Source organism: Lissotriton vulgaris, chromosome 8 (genome assembly GCF_964263255.1).
Source record: "Lissotriton vulgaris chromosome 8, aLisVul1.2, whole genome shotgun sequence".
Classification (NCBI taxonomy): Eukaryota; Metazoa; Chordata; class Amphibia; order Caudata; family Salamandridae; genus Lissotriton; species Lissotriton vulgaris.
In genome coordinates this window covers 1,263,249,700-1,263,270,237 of record NC_141696.1, presented here as the reverse complement: position 1 = coordinate 1,263,270,237, position 20,538 = coordinate 1,263,249,700, and the positions used below count along the sequence as shown (strand labels likewise).

Below are 20,538 nucleotides of genomic sequence, written 5' to 3'. Positions count from 1 at the left end.
CATGTCCTATTATGTAAGATATTGTCACTACTGTAATTATGAGGAATATTACTATTGCTATAAGTGTACCTACTATACATCTGGCTTTTCTGTTTGGGTTGCCGTTCTCCATGTTATCAGAACAGCGTAGCTCGTTCTCTAGCGAACATTTTCTTTTCCAGTCTTTGGTTGCTTTGTTTGCTTTCTCAGTCTTTAAAGTGCTCTTTATCAACAAAGTCTCTTTTTCACAACAATGTCTTTTCTCTTTTTAGCACAGACAACCCTAACCCTTCTCCGTCCTCTGAATGTAATCCCTAATTTTATTCTTCTTTCCACTCGGCGCTAGGTTATCTTCTTCTTTATAGCTTATATACAAAAGTCTTTATGCATCAACAATTATTCTCGTACCTGCAGCTCTTGCAACAAGTTCCAACAACTCAAAACGGATGACTTTTTCTTCTTCTTCTGGTATTTGATGACCAAATGTTGGAAATTGTAATCTGTTTAACACTAAATCTTTGATCTGACTCAAGTATGGGGGTATAGGAAGTGTGAAAGTCAGTAACCCCTCAGTCTCGAGTCCAGGCGTCAACATCCATATCTCCACTGCCACAAATGGATCGAGATCGATTACTTTCACGCTCTTCACTCTCCCAGATTTCTGTCCCCAAGACATCTGCTAGATAAGTCCACTCCGGGGTGGCGTACCTTCTGCAGGGCACACGTACCCTTCTCGATCTTCTTGGACTCTCAGTTCCTGAGTCTGTCGTTTCCTCTTCCTGATCCGATTCTTCAGCAATCGGGACAAGAGTTCTTCCTTGCTTTCCTTCCGGGCTTGGCCTTTTCCTTCTCTCCGGCCAACTGGCTTCGTCACTCCTTGTCCTTCTGCTCCTCGTTCTTGGACCTGTCTCTTGGTCACTCTCAGTTTGTTCGATATCTGTGTCGGACTCCCAATTACTTTCTTCTCCTGAGGCGACTTCGGTCTCGCTAGTGTCCTGACCTTCGTCGTCCTGTTCCAACACAGTCTCAGCTTCTTCGATCACCTCCACAGCTTGGCTTTCCCCCTCTGTGGCTTCTCCGCTTCCCGCCGGATTCTCATCCGAGAGAGGAGCTGTTTCTTCTAGAGGTGTTGGCACTCTTCGGGTGTGTGAGGCATGTATCCAGTTTGGCAGACCTCCACACTTTACCGCAGTGTTCGTCACAAGTATGACTTGAAATGGTCCTCGCCAACGCACGTCTAAGCAGTTCTTCCTGACGTGTTTTTTCACCAGGACCCAGTCCCCTGGACTCAGGTCATGGCACAAATCTTGTGCTGATGGAACCTCTGCAGCCTGGACCTGGAGGGACACAGAATCAACGGCATCAGATAGTCCCTTACAGTAGTCCAAGATCAAATCGTCTGTGATGTTCACTAGAGCTGCAGTCGGAACCGATGGCAATCTCATAGCTCTCCCCATTAGCACTTCATGTGGAGAGAGACCTGTTTTCCTATCTGGTGTGCTACGTATGCTCATAAGAACCACTGGAAGTGCGTCTGGCCAACTCAGGGATGTTGCTGAACAAACTTTGGCAAGTCTGGACTTGATTGTACTGTTGATTTGCTCTACAATCCCTGAAGCTTCTGGTCGATAGCTGCAATGTAATTTCTGATCGATACTCAAAGCTGAACATAGCATCTTCACTATTTCGCTGTTAAAATGAGTTCCTCTGTCCGATTCCAAAGAGGATGGCACCCCAAACCTCGGTATTAACTCTCTAAGTAACAATTTTGCTACTGTAAGTGTATCGCACCTACGTGTAGGGTAAGCCTCAACCCATCTAGAAAATATGCAGACAATCACTAAAACGTATCTGAGTCTATTGCATTTAGGCATTTCTATGAAGTCAAGCTGCATTCTATTGAAAGGCCCCCCAGACCTCCCAATGTGACTCAAAGTGACTGGTGTTCTCTTGCCCACGTTTAGTTGCTGACAGATCGCACATCGCTGACACACTGCTTCTGCCGCTACTCTAAACTTTGGGTTAAACCACGTTTGTCTGAACACTCTCACCATAGCATCTCTACCTATGTGTGCTGATCCATGCAATTTCCTTGCCATTGGACTAACAAGCTCATTTGGTAAAACTGCCCTCCCGTCGGCAGAGATCCAAAAATTCATCTCGCTTTTCGTACAACCCGCTGTTTCCCAGCTCTTTTTCTCATCATCTGGTGCATTTTCCTGTACACATCTCAATTCATCCCACGTATCCACAGTATCTAACAACATTGTTAATTCAGTTCTTTCTTGGACTCCCCCCACTTTTGCATCAGTGTGAGAATATCCCTGTTCTGCGCAGTAACGCGCTACTTCATCCGCATAGCGGTTGCCTTGTGATACAAAGTCTACGTTTTTTGTATGCGCAGCACATTTAACCACTGCAATAGCTGTTGGGCCTTGCAATGCCTCTAACAAAAGTCTCACGAATTCTCCATTCCTAATGGGAGAACCCGAGGAGGTCATGTAACCTCTTTGAGACCATAACTGCCCGTAATCGTGAACTACCCCGAAACCATACTGGCTATCGGTGTATATGGTGACTCGAAGTTTGTCGCCTGCTAAGCAAGCACGCGTCAAAGCAACAATTTCAGCTACCTGTGCGGAGTGTACTCCTTCCAGGCAAGCGGCTTCTATAACTCTGGTAATCGTGCAAACTGCATAAGCTGCTCTCAGCTGACCGACATCGTCTCTTACGCATGAACCATCAACAAAGAAAATTTCATCGGGATCAGCCAATGGCTCATCTACGATATCGGGTCTCGGTTTGGTACATAGTTCAGTCACATCAAGGCAGTCATGATCTGTACAATTTTCATCATCCACCTCATTCGGAAGAGGCATCAAAGTTGCAGGATTCAAGACGGAGCATCTTTTTAGGGTCACATTCTCGGCAGCCAGTATGACTTGCTCGTAGCGTGTGAGCCTGCTATTTGTCAGATGCTGAGTCTTCGTCCTGGTCATTAACAATTCCACAGAATGCGGCACGTACACCACTAACTGATGTCCCCTTACCACGCTTTCAGAACGTTCAATGCTGACACCCGTTGCAGCTACGGATTTGAGACATCCGGGCAACGCTGCGGCTACTGCATCTAATGTAGCCGAAAAATACGCCACTGGCCTGCGCGCATCTCCGTGGATCTGGGCTAAAACCGCTAAAGCGCATCCCTCTCTTTCGCAGCAGTAAAGCAAAAACGGTTTTGTGTAATCAGGCATTCCCAAAGCCGGGGCGCGACATAAGTCCTCCCTCAGCTGCAAAAACGCCATCAAACAATCCTTGTCCCATGGTACCGGATCACTTACTCCTTTGTGCGTCAGTTGTAACAACGGTTTTGCCTTCAGTGAAAAGTTAGCTATCCACTGTCGACAGTAACCGACCATGCCTAGAAACATCCTGACTTCTCTTTGTGTTGTAGGCGCGTTCATCTTCATAATCGCCTCTATTCTGTCTGGAGACACCTTCCGCTTTCCCTTTTCAATCCTATGGCCCAAGTATTGCACTTCAGTCTTACAATATTGCAATTTACTTGGAGACACCTTGTGCCCGTTCTCGGCCAAGTGATTTAACAAGGTTATGGTGTCTTCTCTGCAAGCTTCCTCAGTTTCTGACGCAACTAGGAGGTCGTCTATGTACTGGACTAGAACCGAATTCTTGGGCAGTACTAGACTTTCAAGATTTCTTTTTAATAGCTGGTTAAAGATCGATGGGCTTTCTGTATACCCCTGAGGGATACGACACCATGTTAAAACGCGATCTTCCAGCTTAAAAGCGAAAAGATACTGGCTCTCTTCGTCTAAAGGAATCGAAAAGAAAGCCTGGCACAAATCTATCACGGTAAACCATTCAGCTTGGAACGGTATCTGAAATAATATCACTGATGGATTTGGTACCACTGGACAACATGAGACAACAATATTATTAATCTTTCGAAGATCCTGCACTATTCTGTATTTTCCACTAGGCTTCTGCAAACCCATGATCGGGGAGTTACATGGACTACCCACGATCTCTTTCAGTATTCCCTGTTTAATCATGGATTCGATCACAGGCTTTATTCCTGCAATCGTCTCCGGTGTCAATTTATACTGTGGTGTTCTTGGATATTCAGCATGGGGTCTTACCAGGATCTTTACTGGTTCTACTCCCTTGATCAATCCTATTTCTTCTCCAGTAAAGTCCCATACCTCCGCTGAGACTTTCTCCTTCAAATCCTGTGGAAGCTCCTCCACTGTTAAGGTAGGATATAGTTCCACGCACTCTTGCGAGTTTACAACTTTAAAATCAGCATCCTCATCATTGGTCTGCACTTCTACTCCTTCAGGTGTGCAATGTATTGTGCAGTTCAATTTACACAACGGATCTCTTCCTAGCAAACACACGGGACTAGAATCACAGATCACAAACTGATGTTCGTCACTGTAATTCCCTATCTTTACTGACACTGGTTCTGTCAGAGGATTCGTCATCCTCTTGTTTGCGACTCCTACCACCTGAATCGTCTCTCCCGATATTGGCAGACCTGGGACTACCGCTGATCTCAACGTGGATCGAGTGGCCCCCGTATCCACCAAAAAGGTTATAGGACATCCAGCTACTTCGGCCTCTACGTATGGTCCCCTCTGATCTACTTCCAGGCCTGCTCCTAGAGTACAGTCTTCCTCCCTATTCACTCGTTGCCCTGTAAGAGGATCAACGTAGTAGCATTCTTCTCCTCCTACGAACAATGGCATTTGTCTATAGGTTTTTCCTCCATTGGTAATGCGAGGTGGTTGAGGAAACGGGGCTCGAGGAGTCTGAGTCCCCCCTTTGATAAACTTTCCCTTCGGGACTGTCGCTCCCTTAACCACGTTATTCGGTACCTCTTCCTCCTCTTGTTCTAATTCCCCTGTCTCAACATTGTAAGGGCATTCACGTCTCCAATGTCCCACCTCGTTACACTGATGGCATCTAGTTGTCTTTTTCAGTGCCGCGATATCCATTCTCGGTCTCGGTCTTTCCTCCTCATCTCTGCTCTGATTATTCTGTTTCTTTGCTTGCGTTCCTGTTCCCTGTTGCCGCTGTCCACCCTTTCCAGCTGCTTGCATTTGTACCAGCATTAACTTTTCCTTGAGTTTCTTTGCCTTAGAATCTATCTCATCGCTACAGTACCTGGCATACCTCAGAATTTCATCTAAAGGTTTGTTCTGCCAACAGATCAGATGCTGTTGAATCATTAGGCTTATGTCTGGTCTCAGTCCGAGAACAAACTTTGACACAAACTGTCCTATGTCTTTAGGATCCATTACATCTAACCCACTATACTGCTTGAATGCTTTCAGCAATCGCTCATAAAACTCATGAACTGTCTCTTTCGGCTCCTGAGTCGTTCGATCTATCTTGACCCAGTCTATGTCTTTCACCGGCACTTTTTCTTTTAGCCATGTTATTACTCTCTCGTATTTTTCCATGACTCTAACTGATGGACCGTTTGTCTGGGTATCTCTCGGAGGCTCACAAGTAGGCCATTCAACATTAAGCTTGCATGCCGTCCACAAATCTCCAGGTACTACGATATCGAACAATGTGTTCAAATCGATCCAAAGTACCTTAGAGATCTTCACGAATCTCTCTACCTGCTTGTACCACTCTACGGGATTTTCTCTAAGCTTTGGGAAGGAATTGGTGAATGCCGCCAAATCCCCCCTACTCCAGGGTACGTGAACATAGTTTCCGTTCGCGATTTCTCGCAAAGGGAAAGCTTCCATTCGCATTAAATCTGTATCCTGGGACTTCACTAGTGTACTTCGTCTGACAGATCCCTTCTTGGACCATCTTTCCTCCCATCTATCCAGATCTCTCCATATCCTAATACACATGACTAGTTCCCTTATGTGTACTCTCAGTCCGATCGTTCTACGTTCATCTAGATCTTGATCTGTGCAATTTAACCTATGGTTCGGCTGTAAAGCTTTGGTTCGTGATATGTCTATCATATATTTTTCTGCCAATTCAGATAACTTCTCATGAGCTGCTCTCGCTTTCCGAGTAACATCTTTAGATAAAAACAGTATCTCATCTGGCGCATACAGCTCTAGCCTCTCGATTGCCACTGTGCCGTCAATTATTTCATCCAAGTCTGACTTCAGACTCATTACATCAATCCGTCTTGCCTTTATTTCAGCTCTCAGTACGTCAGTCCTAGGTTGTTCTCTCATATCCCTCTCACCTCCACTATGCGCCCTACGCCTAAGCACAGGTGAGTTATGAGGAGTCTTCCTTCCATCTCTTTGTTCCCACCTCTCTAGATCCCAAGCCTTTCCATCTTCACGTGGGGTATGGTGGAATAATGCTCCGTCCCCCAACCCTACAGTCCGTCTTTTCGGCTCGGTTTCTCCAGATACGAGATAGGATCCACCGTTCTGTTCTAAACCACTGTAACTCGCTTGCTGTCTGGTGTCGCTCAACAAACGATAAGATCCTTTATAGCCCTCCATGTTCCCGCGATCTCTTTCGTGATCACCGGATGCATGGCGAGACGTTTCACGACTCTCCACGTTTCCGTGATTCCAGTGTCGCACATTCTCATCTGGGGCATGGTGAGTGCACCTAAAAGTATTCCGATACTCCTGTGTCCTTCGTTCTCCCTCACTGAAGGTGACGCGGGGCACTTCGCCACACCCTGCACTCCTGTCGTCGCACATTTGTCTATTGCCGCTGACAGTAGGACAATTATTTCCTCTGCTTTCCTGGCTCCCTCTCTCCCACTCCGGGCTGCTTTCGCCAGCTCCACAATGAGAGAGGATTCTGTTATCCTGGTCTCTCCACTCTGCTCCTGTTTCTAAACTTTTATTCCGAGCTTCTTCTGCCGTATCCCATTCTCTCAGGTATTCCCTTAATTCCTTATGGGTTTTCGGTTTAGGACCCCTTAAATCCATTGGCCCTCTTTGACCTCCCTGTTCTATCCTGGGACCCATTGCGGAATCTAATGGTGTACTCCGACTCATTGGTGCTAATATCTGCCTTTGAGGATTCATTACGGCATTCCTATTCTCCATTTCTGCTCTTTCCCTGTCCCATCGTGCCTGTTCCTCCTGCTGGACCCCTTCTGGGTTGTAGATTGACACTATAGGGCCTATGGTAACAGGTACTTGTAAAGCGTCTGGCATTTGGTACGACCTTGCACATTGCGTCTCTGGCCCCTTCTGGACCACGAATCTTCCCACTACTCTCTGTTCAGAACTAGTTTGGGGTATTTCCTCACTCTTATTAGAGTCCCACTCCGTTACTGGGATCGATTTATATTCCCCCCACCTAGCTCCGTCCTCTTGCTGTAATATGGGACTTGCGGATTCACCGCTGTATGGAGGTGGTCTATCTGTTAACAGCCTCTCTATCAGATCCTCCTCCGTCTCGCTTTCCTCGTCTTCTTCCTCTAGAGGTTTCTTTTCTCCCGTGGCTTCTATCATGGTGAACAGTTTGTCTGCTTCTATCTTTTGTACTCTCCACTTCTTAGCTTCCTCATCCCATTTGGCATCCTGTACTGCCTTTACTGATCGTCTCACTCGTTCCTGGCGCCTCTTTACGCTCTTTTCGTGTGCTGCTCTAAACCATGCACTAAGGGCTTCAAACTGTGTTGGCCTCGGTAGAGGTCTTGTTGCAAGCATTACCGCTTTCAGTTGGTTCAACACGTCTAGTTTAAACGTTCCGAATCTTGGAAACGTCAGTTCCTTTTCCCCTTCAGTTAGCCTATTCCACTCGGAGATCCATAGTATCGAGTGTAAGCCTACATTTACTGCCATATGATAAGCTGGTGTGCCTTCTGGTGGAGCTTCTTCTCCGGCATATAAATTTCTTCTATTTCTCCTAAAGATCCTCCTTAAACCCTTAAAACACTTCATTTTCGATAATGTACGATATTCCTTATTAATTCTCTTCCTTGTTTACGTCCTGATGACAACCACCAATCCCTGTGCGATTCTTGCTAATCAGCCTATCCCAGTGCGGCTCTACGTCAGCCGACCAATCTCAGCGCGGCTCTACGCTGACGCCACTCGTCCCTTCTTCAGCAGTTTCCCTCCTTACTCAACTCGTCTCGCGATCTTGCATGCGTTTCATTCATACACTGAAAAATGACTACTTCCGTCCAAGCGATCACTTTTCTCTGACTGTACGGCCACAGTCTAACTGTAATTGCTACCTCAACTGGCAAAACGTCTTTCCTCTTACGGTCGGACACTTGCCTCAACTGATAGGTTACTTACACACAGTAAACGTACGACCAGCGCCCGTTACTCATACACTCACTCATACGCTCCCCCTATCATCGGTCCGTCGGGAAATCAATGGTACCTCATGACTCCCTTTCAATGGTAGACAAATTACTCTGGGTGTTCGATACACCCGAACCACTTAAGTCCCTCCCTGGAGCTTAAGATTTCATCCGGTTGCGCGCGCTCACAACCTTCCCTCAATCACACTACAGGCATTCAACTCCGCTTGACATTACAACACAGGAACAACATAAAACACCGCAATCTTACAACGCATGACCCTAATACTCACTCTCGACCGACTCTGCTGCTTTTCTCTCGACGCACCGTCAGCACCGTCTTCGGCTGCGATTCTTCTTCTGGTCGACGATGACTAGGGACCTTGGGGTAAACTAAACCTGGCCTAGGTCGTCTTCCTCAAGAAGATAACCATCATTACTCTGCTACCAACTGCGGGGAATGAGATTTTGATATCAATTTATGATCAATTTAATAACTTATCTCATTCGTCAATTTTGGATCGGTTTGTATCTGTCATTGAGTAAAAGACAACCCCCGCATAGGTTAGATAAACCCCATTAACTGACGCCACTCTGAAGAACCACTTACAACTGGTGAAGTTTTAAAAGTTTATATAAAATCAAGATTAAATGCGTATACAATCCTCTCAGGATAAATCTCAATAAGTATACAAAAGAATACAAAATCAATTCACGAATCTGCAAATTAAAAGCATCGATATGAAGTGGTTCCTTTGCGTCATCTACAGAAAGAGAAAAATAATCAAGTTAAATCTGTCCCTACTCTATACTAAGTGACATCCCTACTTCGCAAGTTCCTTTCCTAAAAAGGGTCAGCAGTTTGACTCCCAAAGAAGTTCAAACTCTCTTAGCCTCTAAAGGTAACTTAAGTTTAAGAAGCAGTACCCTCTCTGCCTACCCATCTGCTCTCTAAGGGTCCTCGGCCTACTGCTCCCTTGCGCTCTGATCTCTCTCAGCGCATCTGCTCAAGGCATCTACCTTTCGCCCTTCTCTCTGTTCTCGCTCTGAGCAATCAGCTATCTTATCCCCGGGGTGCTGTCCCTAAAATACACAAGCACAGTGTGGGTGAAACGCCCCTTGACGCCCACCACGGACTTTCCCCGATGATGTCAGTTTCTGGCTTCTTCCATTGCTTCATCTCCTTGCGTCGTCCGTTAGGTTGACCCTTCTCCTTAGATGTCATCTTCGTCTTCTTGTTGGCGACTTCAACTGACACTTTCAGATCAAAAGTCAAATGAACTTAAACAAGACTTTAACTTTACAACTGTGATTCTTGACCCTTCTAGGTCCTGTGAATGAACTTCTCAAAACAACTTTCAAATTCCCAGCGCTTCTTATCACGTTTAGGCCATAAACTTTGTCCAGCGTTGTCACCTTAAATCTAGCAAGCTCTAGACTCCTTGGCTCGCACGTTCACATCAAGCTATTCACGACTCCTATGAGTCCACTAAATTACATACATTGAACTACGCTCCTGCGAACTCTTGGTCAGTCAGGTTATAATCACAAATGACCTAAACTCTTCTAATATTCCTACAAACTTCTTCTACACAGTATAACCTTTAACACACATTTATCTCTAATCGCATTTTAGCAAAGTCTTGATTATACTTGAATACATTTTACATAGAATATATATATAATACATAGAGTACGAGGTTATATGCTTATTCGTTACATCGTCGTATGTATACTTTCTGCGCACTTCTCCACGTTACATTTCTCGCCGTTTCTCCATTAAAGTTACACACGTACATGAATTCTACTTTGCACGTTCTACATTTCGTAAGTATTTCTATACATTTTGACATTAGCCCACTACTTATACTGCCTTCTAAATCTAATACATTTCTAAGAGTATATACAGTTACATTTCCTATATTACTTTTGACTACTTCGGTCGATTATATGCTATAAGTATCAACTTCATGTTACGATATACATTTCATTCCTACGTTACACGATATGCTTGTAAATATGGCCTATACATAATTTTTATTCAAATTTGCGCTCTCTCATGCTGCTTCAAACTTGAGTCTGCTTCTGAGCATAACAGCAACGGGGTACAGTGATGGACTGGGATAGAAAATAGGCCCAGGCTCCATGATAAAAGTGGTCCCATCAGTGAATTAGAAAGCCAAAAAAGTGGCGCACGTTTGCAAATTTTGCAAGCCGGTTGGGACAGTTCTTTGCAAGGCTCTGGAGAGTCATGCTTTCCTGTCCTGGTGTGTGTTCATGTACGTTGTGTAATTTTTGTTGATTTTTCCAGTGAACTCGGCAATGATGCAAGTTTACTGAGGGTCATCTGATTTAATGCAGATACCCCACAGCGGTTCTGTGCATCTGTGATGCGTACTGCTTCGTTAACCCAGGCTTTGCACGATATTGTGGTCATGGAAGCATGAATGGTAATAAAGGGACAAACCTTTTTCACTATTCCCAACAGGGAAGCTACCCACTCGCTGCCCTCAAGTAAATATTCTCCCAGTCTCCATTGACTAGGGCACCTTGCTGCCATACATGGTGAACATGTCTTGAGGCTCTTACTCATTTTTAGGTTTGACCACTAAATGCATTAAAGGCAAACTTTGAAGCACCGCCTTAAAGAGGTCTGAAGCTGTAGCGGTCTGGGCACACTCTTCCTATGTGCAGTAGGACATCTGGTGTAAACAAAGCCTTGTTCTCTATGCACTATCTCAATACCATATTTGCGGTGAATGAGTTCATGTGGAAATATGTCATGTGTAATACACACAGTATTTGCATGGCTTTAGTCTCCTGGATGGCAACTGCTTCATAGATCATTATCATTATTTTTAAGTTTCAGTAGAGCTTCCAAAGAACGAACCTTGATCAGAGATTGCCCTGCACATCTCAGTTTGAAACTTGAGGTTGGTGGGAAGACAAATGGGAGAGGAAAGAAACATTGAGGCTAAGATTTCCAGTCACCATGAAGTGAAGTGAAAAATTTATTTGATTTGGTTTAAATCATAAAAGGACGGCGCATCCAGCAATATACATAAAATTTACAAGCGATTATTTTGATTCATTAATTAGCTTGAATCTCATTAAAATTTACTATGAAACAAGTTGGGAAAGTATACACTGATTTCCTACAGTTATATTGGTAGCCAGCCATTTTATAAAAAGCGGACCACCATGAAGATCATTGCCACATACTATATACAACAAGATTACCTCGGTGACACAACTGAAATTCAATGACCCCCAACCTGGATATCCAAGTCAAAGAGGTCTGGGACCTAGACAGGCATCTTATGAAAACAGCCCCACCTGTAGCCATGGCTGGAGTATCACTCATGTGTTTATTGCAGTGACTGTTCAGCTATCTTCTCGAAGACAACTGTATAGTGACGGACTATATGAAGTTCTCTTGGAGTATAAAATAGACTCATCCCACACGTAAAGATTACGGCTGACAATCACAAAGATGGCATATTCACCTGCTCAAGGAGCACACCACAACTGTGGCAGAATGTCTCGTTTAAGCATCATAGACTTTTTACACCTGATCACAAGCAGAGAATGATGCACCTTTACCTACACATCTGAGACCACACACCACGCAAGAGTTGCACGGCACAAAAAATATGCCTGTCTGACGGAGTTCTGCATTGTAAGCATAAAGATAATGAAACACTCAGATTAGAATTTAATGTCATACAAATAGACAATCCATCTAAAAAGATGGATTCTGTCCTGCCAAGTAGGGATAATCAAGTTCAAAATATGCTTCCCCACATTAAGTCACTCAACAAACTAAACAAATCTCTGGCCAACTTACTGGGAGCTCCAGTCTCAGGTCTCTCAAGTTGGCAGTACTGTTTTCTGGAAGAACCAAGATTCAGAACATCTCATTTCCAACACCAAATAGTCACAAGCCAGTCAATAAACGTCAGGAACCCTCTTTTCCGGATGACACAAAAACTCAAAGATGCACTTAAAGCACACTTTTAATGCCTCTTCTTAAAATAAGTGAGGAGCTGTCAATGTATATGGCTTAACCTCGTCTCACAATGTATATGTGTGGCTTATTTTATGTTTACTAGTTTTTTGAAAACCACCCTAATGGCCTTGTATTGCAGGAACATATATAACAAGCTTTGGCAAAGCTAATAGGTCTGCCTATGGCTGCTCCCTTTAGGCTCAATGCCTACCTTGCTTATGTATATTGAGAGTGACAAACAGCTCAATAGCAGTGCTTGTGGTGATACTGGTCTCTCACCTACGTAAATCCAGCACAGTCACTGGCATTGTCTACAGCATATACACTTTTTAATGTAAAGTACACATTGCACGAGTAGACCCGGACACTGAAGGGGACTACTTATTGGGTATATGCGCACATTCTACAAGTGCAGAAGGCTGTCATTCACAATCCGGTAAACCAATGGCTGAAGTGGGCTGTCCCTGTGACCCATGCTGCACGCTGTGGTGGGCGCAAGGAAAATGTGATGGACACTACAACAGACCAGTGCATGAAGACGGCTGACTGAAAAGTCCTATTTGCAAGTATGTATAGTATATAAACTTTTATTAAAAACACAGTCTTGGCTAATGCCAGACTTACAAATGTGAAGTAAATAAAAAGAGCATTTTATTAGGATATATTTCACAAGCCTCCATGCCATTCATGTCTTCTTTAAGCCAAGAGTTGAAACAGTGTCATAAATACACCTTCCTCACCAACCTTGGTTTGGGCAAATATTCAGATGTACACCTTTTTACAGGTAAGAAAGACCAGAAACAAGATAGAAAGTGCCATATTCTGGTAGATTTTAAGCATTTGTCACTTATTTCACACGAGTAGGCAGCCCGTGAATTGCATTCTCGGTGGGAAATTACGAGATCTAGTTTAAAAAGCATCACAAAAGTAAAAGGCATATATAAACATATTGTTTGACTAAATAGAACATTTCACAGACGAAGAGTGAGTACCATATAGCATGCATTTATTAGCAGTGGCAACCCCTTGGCAGAGCCTGAAGTGAGCCAATATCATCCCTGGTAAAACTGGGTGATTTATTAACGCAGATAAAGTGATTTTTTTTTAAAAGTAAAGTTTCAAACAAACTATGCAAACCACAAAATACACACCAGACACCTAACTCATTAAAATCTGAAATAACAGGCTTACAAACCGATTGATAATCCGTATTCATAGACCACTGTAGAATATTATTTTCATCACTCTTAAGATAATTTTACATATTGCCAATTATTTCGCCTAAAGATATTATTGCCTCTTTGGCTAAATACTCTTGCTAACAACCCTAAAAGTGATTCTGTGCCAGGACCTGCCAATGAGAAATGCATATATTGCATTTTCCTCACTTCCGGTCTATTACTCTCTTTCTCAAATAATCGGTTTCTTACTTTAGGAGCAACAATATTTCAACAACTACCTCCTTAGAACTATCTATCAATTGAGTAATCTTTTTAAAAAATAGAAACATCTAACTCTCTATGAACTGTACCAAGTCAATGATCATATGAACACAAAGGAAAACCGACCATAGATTTGCAATTAAGAAATGTGAGACCCCCAATAAAGATACAGGATTTTGCTTTAATAGGGACTACTTACCCATACGTAATACCAGCAATGCTGCACTTCTTAAAGTGCATAATGTTGCAGGTTAGAGTCCCCGTTTTGTCAGAAAATAGATACTTCACCTAGAAAGGTAATACAGAACAAAATGAACTACAAGAAACAGAGTAAAGGCACATTTGTACAGCATGAGAGACTAAAAGCATACATCCCTCAATATGAATACCAATGTGTGGGACATGGCTCCTTTTGGAGGCTTGTTCCCAAACGTTTTGCGTTCCTCCTGTAATTTCTCTGACCTGTTTTAGTTGACTTTATGAATCTGGGCACTTTACCACTGCTGATCAGTGCTAAAGTGCATATTGTAGGAAGCTGGCTCCGTATATTCTATCCAAAATTGTGCTCCAAAGGAACTTTGTTGCATACTCCTATGGGCACTCCTTTAGTAATTCAAATAATAATCCTTTTGTATTGTATTCAATCACCACAATAATTTTCAGTAGTTTTTCAATTTTTCAAGATTTTATTTGTTTCATTGAAATTCAACTTCATTTCAACTTCTCATTTTTCATCATGAAATTGCTTTCCCAGAATACTTCCAAAATATTTGAATTGCTAAAGGAGTGCCCATAGGGGGATGCAACAAAGTTTCTATGGAGCACAATTTTGGATTTAAGTTTCAGGACGTTATTCATAGGATGGAAACATCGCCCCAGGAGCACCCAATAAAAAGTGAAACAATTAGGAAAATTGCAAAAAAAAACCATTGTCTAACTACAGGTTGTGCGCAAGCCAACCATCAGAGTTTGTCCGTATATACAATACCAAAGTAAGGTATAGTGTGCACAAAGTCCAGGGAGTCCCCAGAAGTATAGCAGAGGCTAACTTAGGTAAGTACTAACAGCTCTCTTTGTGGTAGTGTGAGCGAGCAGTTAGGCTTATCCAGAGGGTTTGTTAAGCATTTATTGTATTCACTCAACCAAGGCTGATGGCACACACTCAGAATCCAGACCAATTAGGTAAGTATAAAAAATTTGTTTTATTTATAGAACCAAGCAGGACTTGCATTTGGAAGTATAGTTTACTTATCTGTGCCAAGACTGTTCAAGGAAATGTAGTTGTGGTTGAAAATGAAATTGTTCCATGTTTGTATATGCTTTAAAAACAGTTGAAATTACATTGACATTACTTTTCATTTCCCTTGGATTACTTTTGGATTACTTTGAGTCCTCGGGGTGGTATGCCTAGATTCCAAACCTTAGGGTCTCTTAATACAAGTTAAGTACCACTTTTTATACTTTGCAATTGAGTTGTCTTTTTCTCATACAACAACAGTTCAACACAGACCTTTTTAGCCCCAAAATATCTTAACATTGGTTCCTAAGGGAAAAAAGTGTTTCTCAGGTAAGTAAACAACTTACTAGGGTGAGTTTTGAGGATTAGGACCAAGGTCTAGATGGGCACTCAAGTTGCACCACCAGCGGCAATGAGGCAGCCGGGTGCAGAATTCAGGGGCCCAATGCTAACCAATGGGGCTAAGGAGGCCTTCGGTTAGGACTGCTGACGAGTAGGCCACCCTGGTGTGGGAGCAAAGCTCCTGGGGTTAAGGTTAGTATTGCAGGGGCCAACGGGCAGCACAGGAGCTGCACCTCTAGCAGCACTGGGGTGGACAAATGCAGGGTGAAAAGAGGACGTGGGGGGACCCTGTGCTCCTCAACATAGGTCTTGAGAAGTTGCTACAGGCTCGGGCAGGGAGACTTCCTGAAAGTGAGCACTGACTCGAGAGGTAAGTTTAGTTCTTGGGGGATGCCTGGACACCATCGGTTGGCCCACCCAAGGCTGTGGGGCATCAGGTGCAGGGGTGCCTTCAGGCATTGGGTTTTCTACCATCTGCGGTCGGGCGGGAACTTTTCAGGTTGAGGCTTCAGGTGTTGTCTTGAGGGAGGTCAGGGATCACCGGATCCCAGGTCATTATCACTGGGAGACCTCCTTGTGGTGCTGAGCCACTCAAAATCTGGCCATGGGCATCGTGTGCAGAGTGGTCCAGAATTGAAGAGTCACCAAAATCAGGATTCTGTGGTGAGTCTTTGCTTGAGCAAATCCGGTGCTCACGGGAGACAGAGTCTGTACGATGGTTGTAGAGCCGGTCCTCTGGGCTTTGGTAGTTGCTGGACTTGCCAGGGTTGTTGCTGTATGCAGATTGTTGATGGGACAGGCCGGTAAAGCTGGGGCCAAACAGTTGGTGTCCCCTTCTTCTTCCTGGGTCAGCACAGCTCTTTGGTTCTTCTTTCTTCTTTGAATCTGAGGAGGCAAGGTTCAGGATGGCCCTTAAATACAAAATTTAGAGGCGTTAAAAGGGTGTGCAGGTTGGTACCAATGGTTCTCTTCCTTGGGGTGGGTACAGTCGATATTATGCCATCCTCCAGTGGGAGAGGGTATGAGCCTCTCCCTAATTGGCTGAGTCCCTCCATCATCAATATGGAGGGGACTGTGATGTGTTCTTCACCTCGCTTCCCCCACCTGAGGGGTGGGTTTGGCAAAAGTGGGCACACCTATCTTACTATCTTGGTTTTCCCACCGATTCTCCTGCCGAAAGTGGGGGCCAGAAGCGGTGGGAGACTGTTGCTGGGGCAACAAAAGGCAGGGACAGCTTGCAAAGGCAGCAAGCATTTGAAGCTTCCCCTTTCGCAGACACAACCCATCCTAGGGGAAGAGGCATGACACCTCTGCTCAGGATGGGCTTAGTTTCTGGAGCCAGAGAGCGGAGGCTCTCTACCCAGGGGTCCAGAAACCTGCCTGGTGATGGCAAATGGCAGCCAGCCATTCAGGAACCACACCAGATCTGGTCAATTTTTAGGGGGCACCCGTAAGATAGCTCTCTGAGTGCATTTTACCTTAAATCCCACACTGGCATCAGTGTGGGTTTAATGTGCTGAGAAGTTTTCTATCAAACTTCCCACTTTTTAGTAAAGCCATTATGGAGCTGTGGAGTTCGTAAAGACCATATACTCTTTATGGCTTTACTCCACTTACAATGTCTAAGAATGGACTAAGACACATTAGGGGTACAGGGCCCATGCCATGGTACCCTCACCTTAGGGCTAGTGCACCCTGCTAGAGGGGTGACTTACGTAGGACCCAGGCAGTGGATTGCAGGCATGTCACACAGGGATGTGTGCATGTCAACTTTTCACTTTTCTCTGTAATAAAACACGCAGCCTACAGTGGCAGTGTGTGTGTGTGTTAAGGTGCAGGGCCTCTAAGGGTGGCACAATAGAAGCTGCAGCCCTTAGTGGCCTTCCGTGGTCCTTTTACAAGGGGCTTACCTGTGGAAGAGGTGTGGCGCAGCGGCCAGGGTGCCTGACTCCGGACTACGAGGTTCACGGTTCGATCCCTGGCGCCGGTGGCAGGTTAGCCCAGCACCATGTGACTCTGGGCAATAGCTTGCTTAATCTTCCCGACGGCCCCCAGCGCCCAGACACCACTTCGGAGGTAGCTGGGCACTTTACAAATACTGGTATTTGATTTTGGTATTTCTGTGGCCAGGGATGTGCCAATTGTGGATACAAAGGTAGTCTTGGGAAAGAACACATGTCCTGGGAACCTGACTGGCAGGGACCTGGGGCACATCAAGTCAGGTTGCATCAGATGCCAGGCAAAAAGGGGGGGAGGGGCTAGCCATGCAAAAAAGGGTACTTTCCTACACATGTGCGCTCTCCTGTAAACTTGGTATGATTGGTCTGTAAATTAAATGTTACTAGTGGGCCTGCAGTGCTGCTTGGGCCACTCACAGAAGTAGCCTTTCAAACCTCTCTCAGGCCTTTGCCATTGCAGGGCCTGCATGCACAGTTTACTGCCAAATTGACTTGGTATTTAAAGTTACATGCCAAGTCTGGAACTCCCATTTTACTATGTATAGGTCACCCCTAAAGTAGGCCCTAGGTAGCCCTGTGGGCAGGGTGCGCTGTAGGTAAAATTTTGGACATGCGCCTTTGTTGTGTGGCATGTGTCCTGGCAGTGACAGCCAGCCTATTTGGTGTCTCACTGTTGTAAGGCTGCTCCTTTCATAGGTTTCCAGTTGGAATTACCCGATATGTGTGTTCAGTGGTAAATTCTGATCTGAAAGGAGTGACATTGCCATGTTTGGAATAGTGGTGATAAATCCTGCTTATTGGTGAAAGCTGATTTTTTTATTACTATTTTAGAAATGCCACTTTTAGAAAGTGGCCATTTCTTTGTGCTTTGCAGCCTGACTCTAATCAGCATCTGGTTTAGACTAACAGGGGCAGTTTTGTGCATTCACTCTAAATAGTCACAGAGGGAAGTAAGGTGTGTCCTCCATATCCTGATGAGCCATCACCAGGCTGATGGGTCTTCCTGGGCTAGGGTGGTGGGATGATTTGTCACTGACACCTGAAAAGGGCTGAGCCTGCCTTTCACAATGCGGTCTCCACCCCTCTGTATGTGTAGAAAGCCAGGACTGGGATTGAATGGGAGTGTTGTGCACTTCTCAAGTTTGCTTGACATTACCTCCAGATCAAAGACATTTTGAGTATAAGTGCAGGGGCTCTGACCCCATGATTTTAGGCACTACATGGGACTTCTAACCAGACACTGCTGGCTCTACATACTGCACCACAGGATTGCCGGGCTGTCAGGAAAACCACCACTTGGATTTTGCTTTGTGTGTTGACCTGCTGGAAGGACTGCCTTTTTGCCTGCCTTGGTGTCCCCCAGTGCTCTCCAGGGGCTTCTGGGGTTATCTAACCCTGGTCTTTGGGAGGGGTTCAGATAAATTGCTTGGAAAAAGGCAGCGAGACTCGTGGGACTGGCCAACGTCAGCTGTTTGACCCCGCCCCCGCGGCGCGTGTTGAGCAATTCAACTTTTCTGGGACTGTGCGTGGTGAACACTTCCACTATGGCTGTAAACAGCCTGTGTGCGGGGCTGTCTGTGGAAGTCTGAGGCGTGGGTACTTTACTGCATGAAATGGTGCATGGTGAGCGCTCTACCCCAGCGTGCTGCAGAGTAAAGCGTCTGTACTGAGAAGGAGCCGTCTAAGCATCTCCCGACACAGCCCCACCATGGACAATTTGCCTTGTAACCTTCAGAGTGTGACCTTGCCTGACTCCCCGGAAACGAGAATAGAAGCCGAATGCCTCTGCAACTGTTGAGTTCCGTGTATGAGGCCTTTGGACCTCAGGTACTGTGCTGCAGGACCCGCATGACCATTTTATAAAGTGCTAGTGAATGCAGGGAGGAGGGGACATTTGTGGTGACACTCAGGCTTCCCCGCTTGATGTTTCAGTGCATACCCCCTCCCAGTGTGGCACATACATTTGAGGGCACTGTATCTGGCTCCATGGATGGAGTAAGACCTCCATGGACGCTCACGCTGAAAGGATTTGAATTGCTGTATCTCATAGTCGGCACACAGGTGGTCATGCAGCCTACAGTGCACATGTGCACTGATCTCCAAAGAGGTTCACAGTTTACCAATTAACCCTTGATAGATAGCTCTAAACAACAATCAAACGCCAATACTGATACTTATTCAGTCTATCATTCAAACTTGATGACCACACACCCGAGTTGTTATGATGATTGCATGATTTATTTCAAAAGTTTTTTAGTTTTTTCTTTCTTATATTTTACAAAAAGTTTCTTTGAAAAATATTTTTTATGGATACAAATGTTTACCAATTCAATAAATTAACAATATTTCACAACACAGGGACACAACACTTACAACATATACAAATTTGAACAAAGCATACAGACGCTACACATTACATATAAGACCTCATAGTATAAGACAAACCATAGCTCCGGTTCTGTGCAATCAAAAGAACTTTGAAATGTAACAATTGCCTCTGCTATTTACAATTGAAACAATTTATACGTGTATTCTGCAAGGGCAGTGACTAAACTACTGAGTTCAAACGGAAATTCTTTGAGATCTGTAAATTAGTTTATCAAATGAGCTACATTGGAGTTGAATAGTAGAACACTTGTTTGGTTTTGATCAAAAAACAGTTGACGCCTTTCCAGCATTTTTGAGGGTGATTTATGATGAACTGTGATAGCATACAGACCCACATATGGGACTCATGTGTTTTTCATGGTATAACTAAACTGTATTTCCAGTCCTGATGTTATGATTTATGTTGTTTTATGCCTTGCAATGATAGGACAACGAGTATCATTTCAGGATCTGCATATTATGTACAGTGATGGTGTTTCTATTATGGGTGCCGCATATAAATCTTTACTTTATTGCATTAACTGTGATGTTATGACAATTGCATAGTTGGCAAAATGATTTATGGTTTATGTCATGTTTGGTCTGTGCTATATACAAAATGTGTGATATTTTTATATAATATTGTGTGGAGTCTCTTTTGTGGTGTATTTATTGTGTCACTGGTGTATGTTGCACAAATGCTTTACACATTGCCTCTGCTCTGCCACGCTACGAAAGGGGTGGGAGGGGGTTTTCTTGGGTGTGCAACTCCCTTATCCTGACTAGAGTGGTAGGTTCTGCCTGGCTTAGGCGCATACCTTAGCCAACCAGAAACCCTCTTTCTAACACATAATTCCGATTTTACTGTATTCAGAAGTGCAGAACTCGAAAGAAAGAGGCACCCAGTAGATTCTACA

At 44.4% G+C, this 20,538-nt stretch overlaps 1 protein-coding gene across 1 annotated transcript in view; it reads right to left on the bottom strand.

Moving 5' to 3' along the window:
- The window catches only part of ATP8A2 (ATPase phospholipid transporting 8A2), a 2,134,099-nt gene that overhangs the window by 1,319,975 nt on the left and 793,586 nt on the right, over positions 1-20,538 (bottom strand). Inside the window, exon 14 of the mRNA XM_086935178.1 lies at positions 13,917-14,005. Coding sequence (XP_086791304.1) covers positions 13,917-14,005 — 89 coding nt within the window. The remainder of the gene's footprint in view (positions 1-13,916; positions 14,006-20,538) is intronic.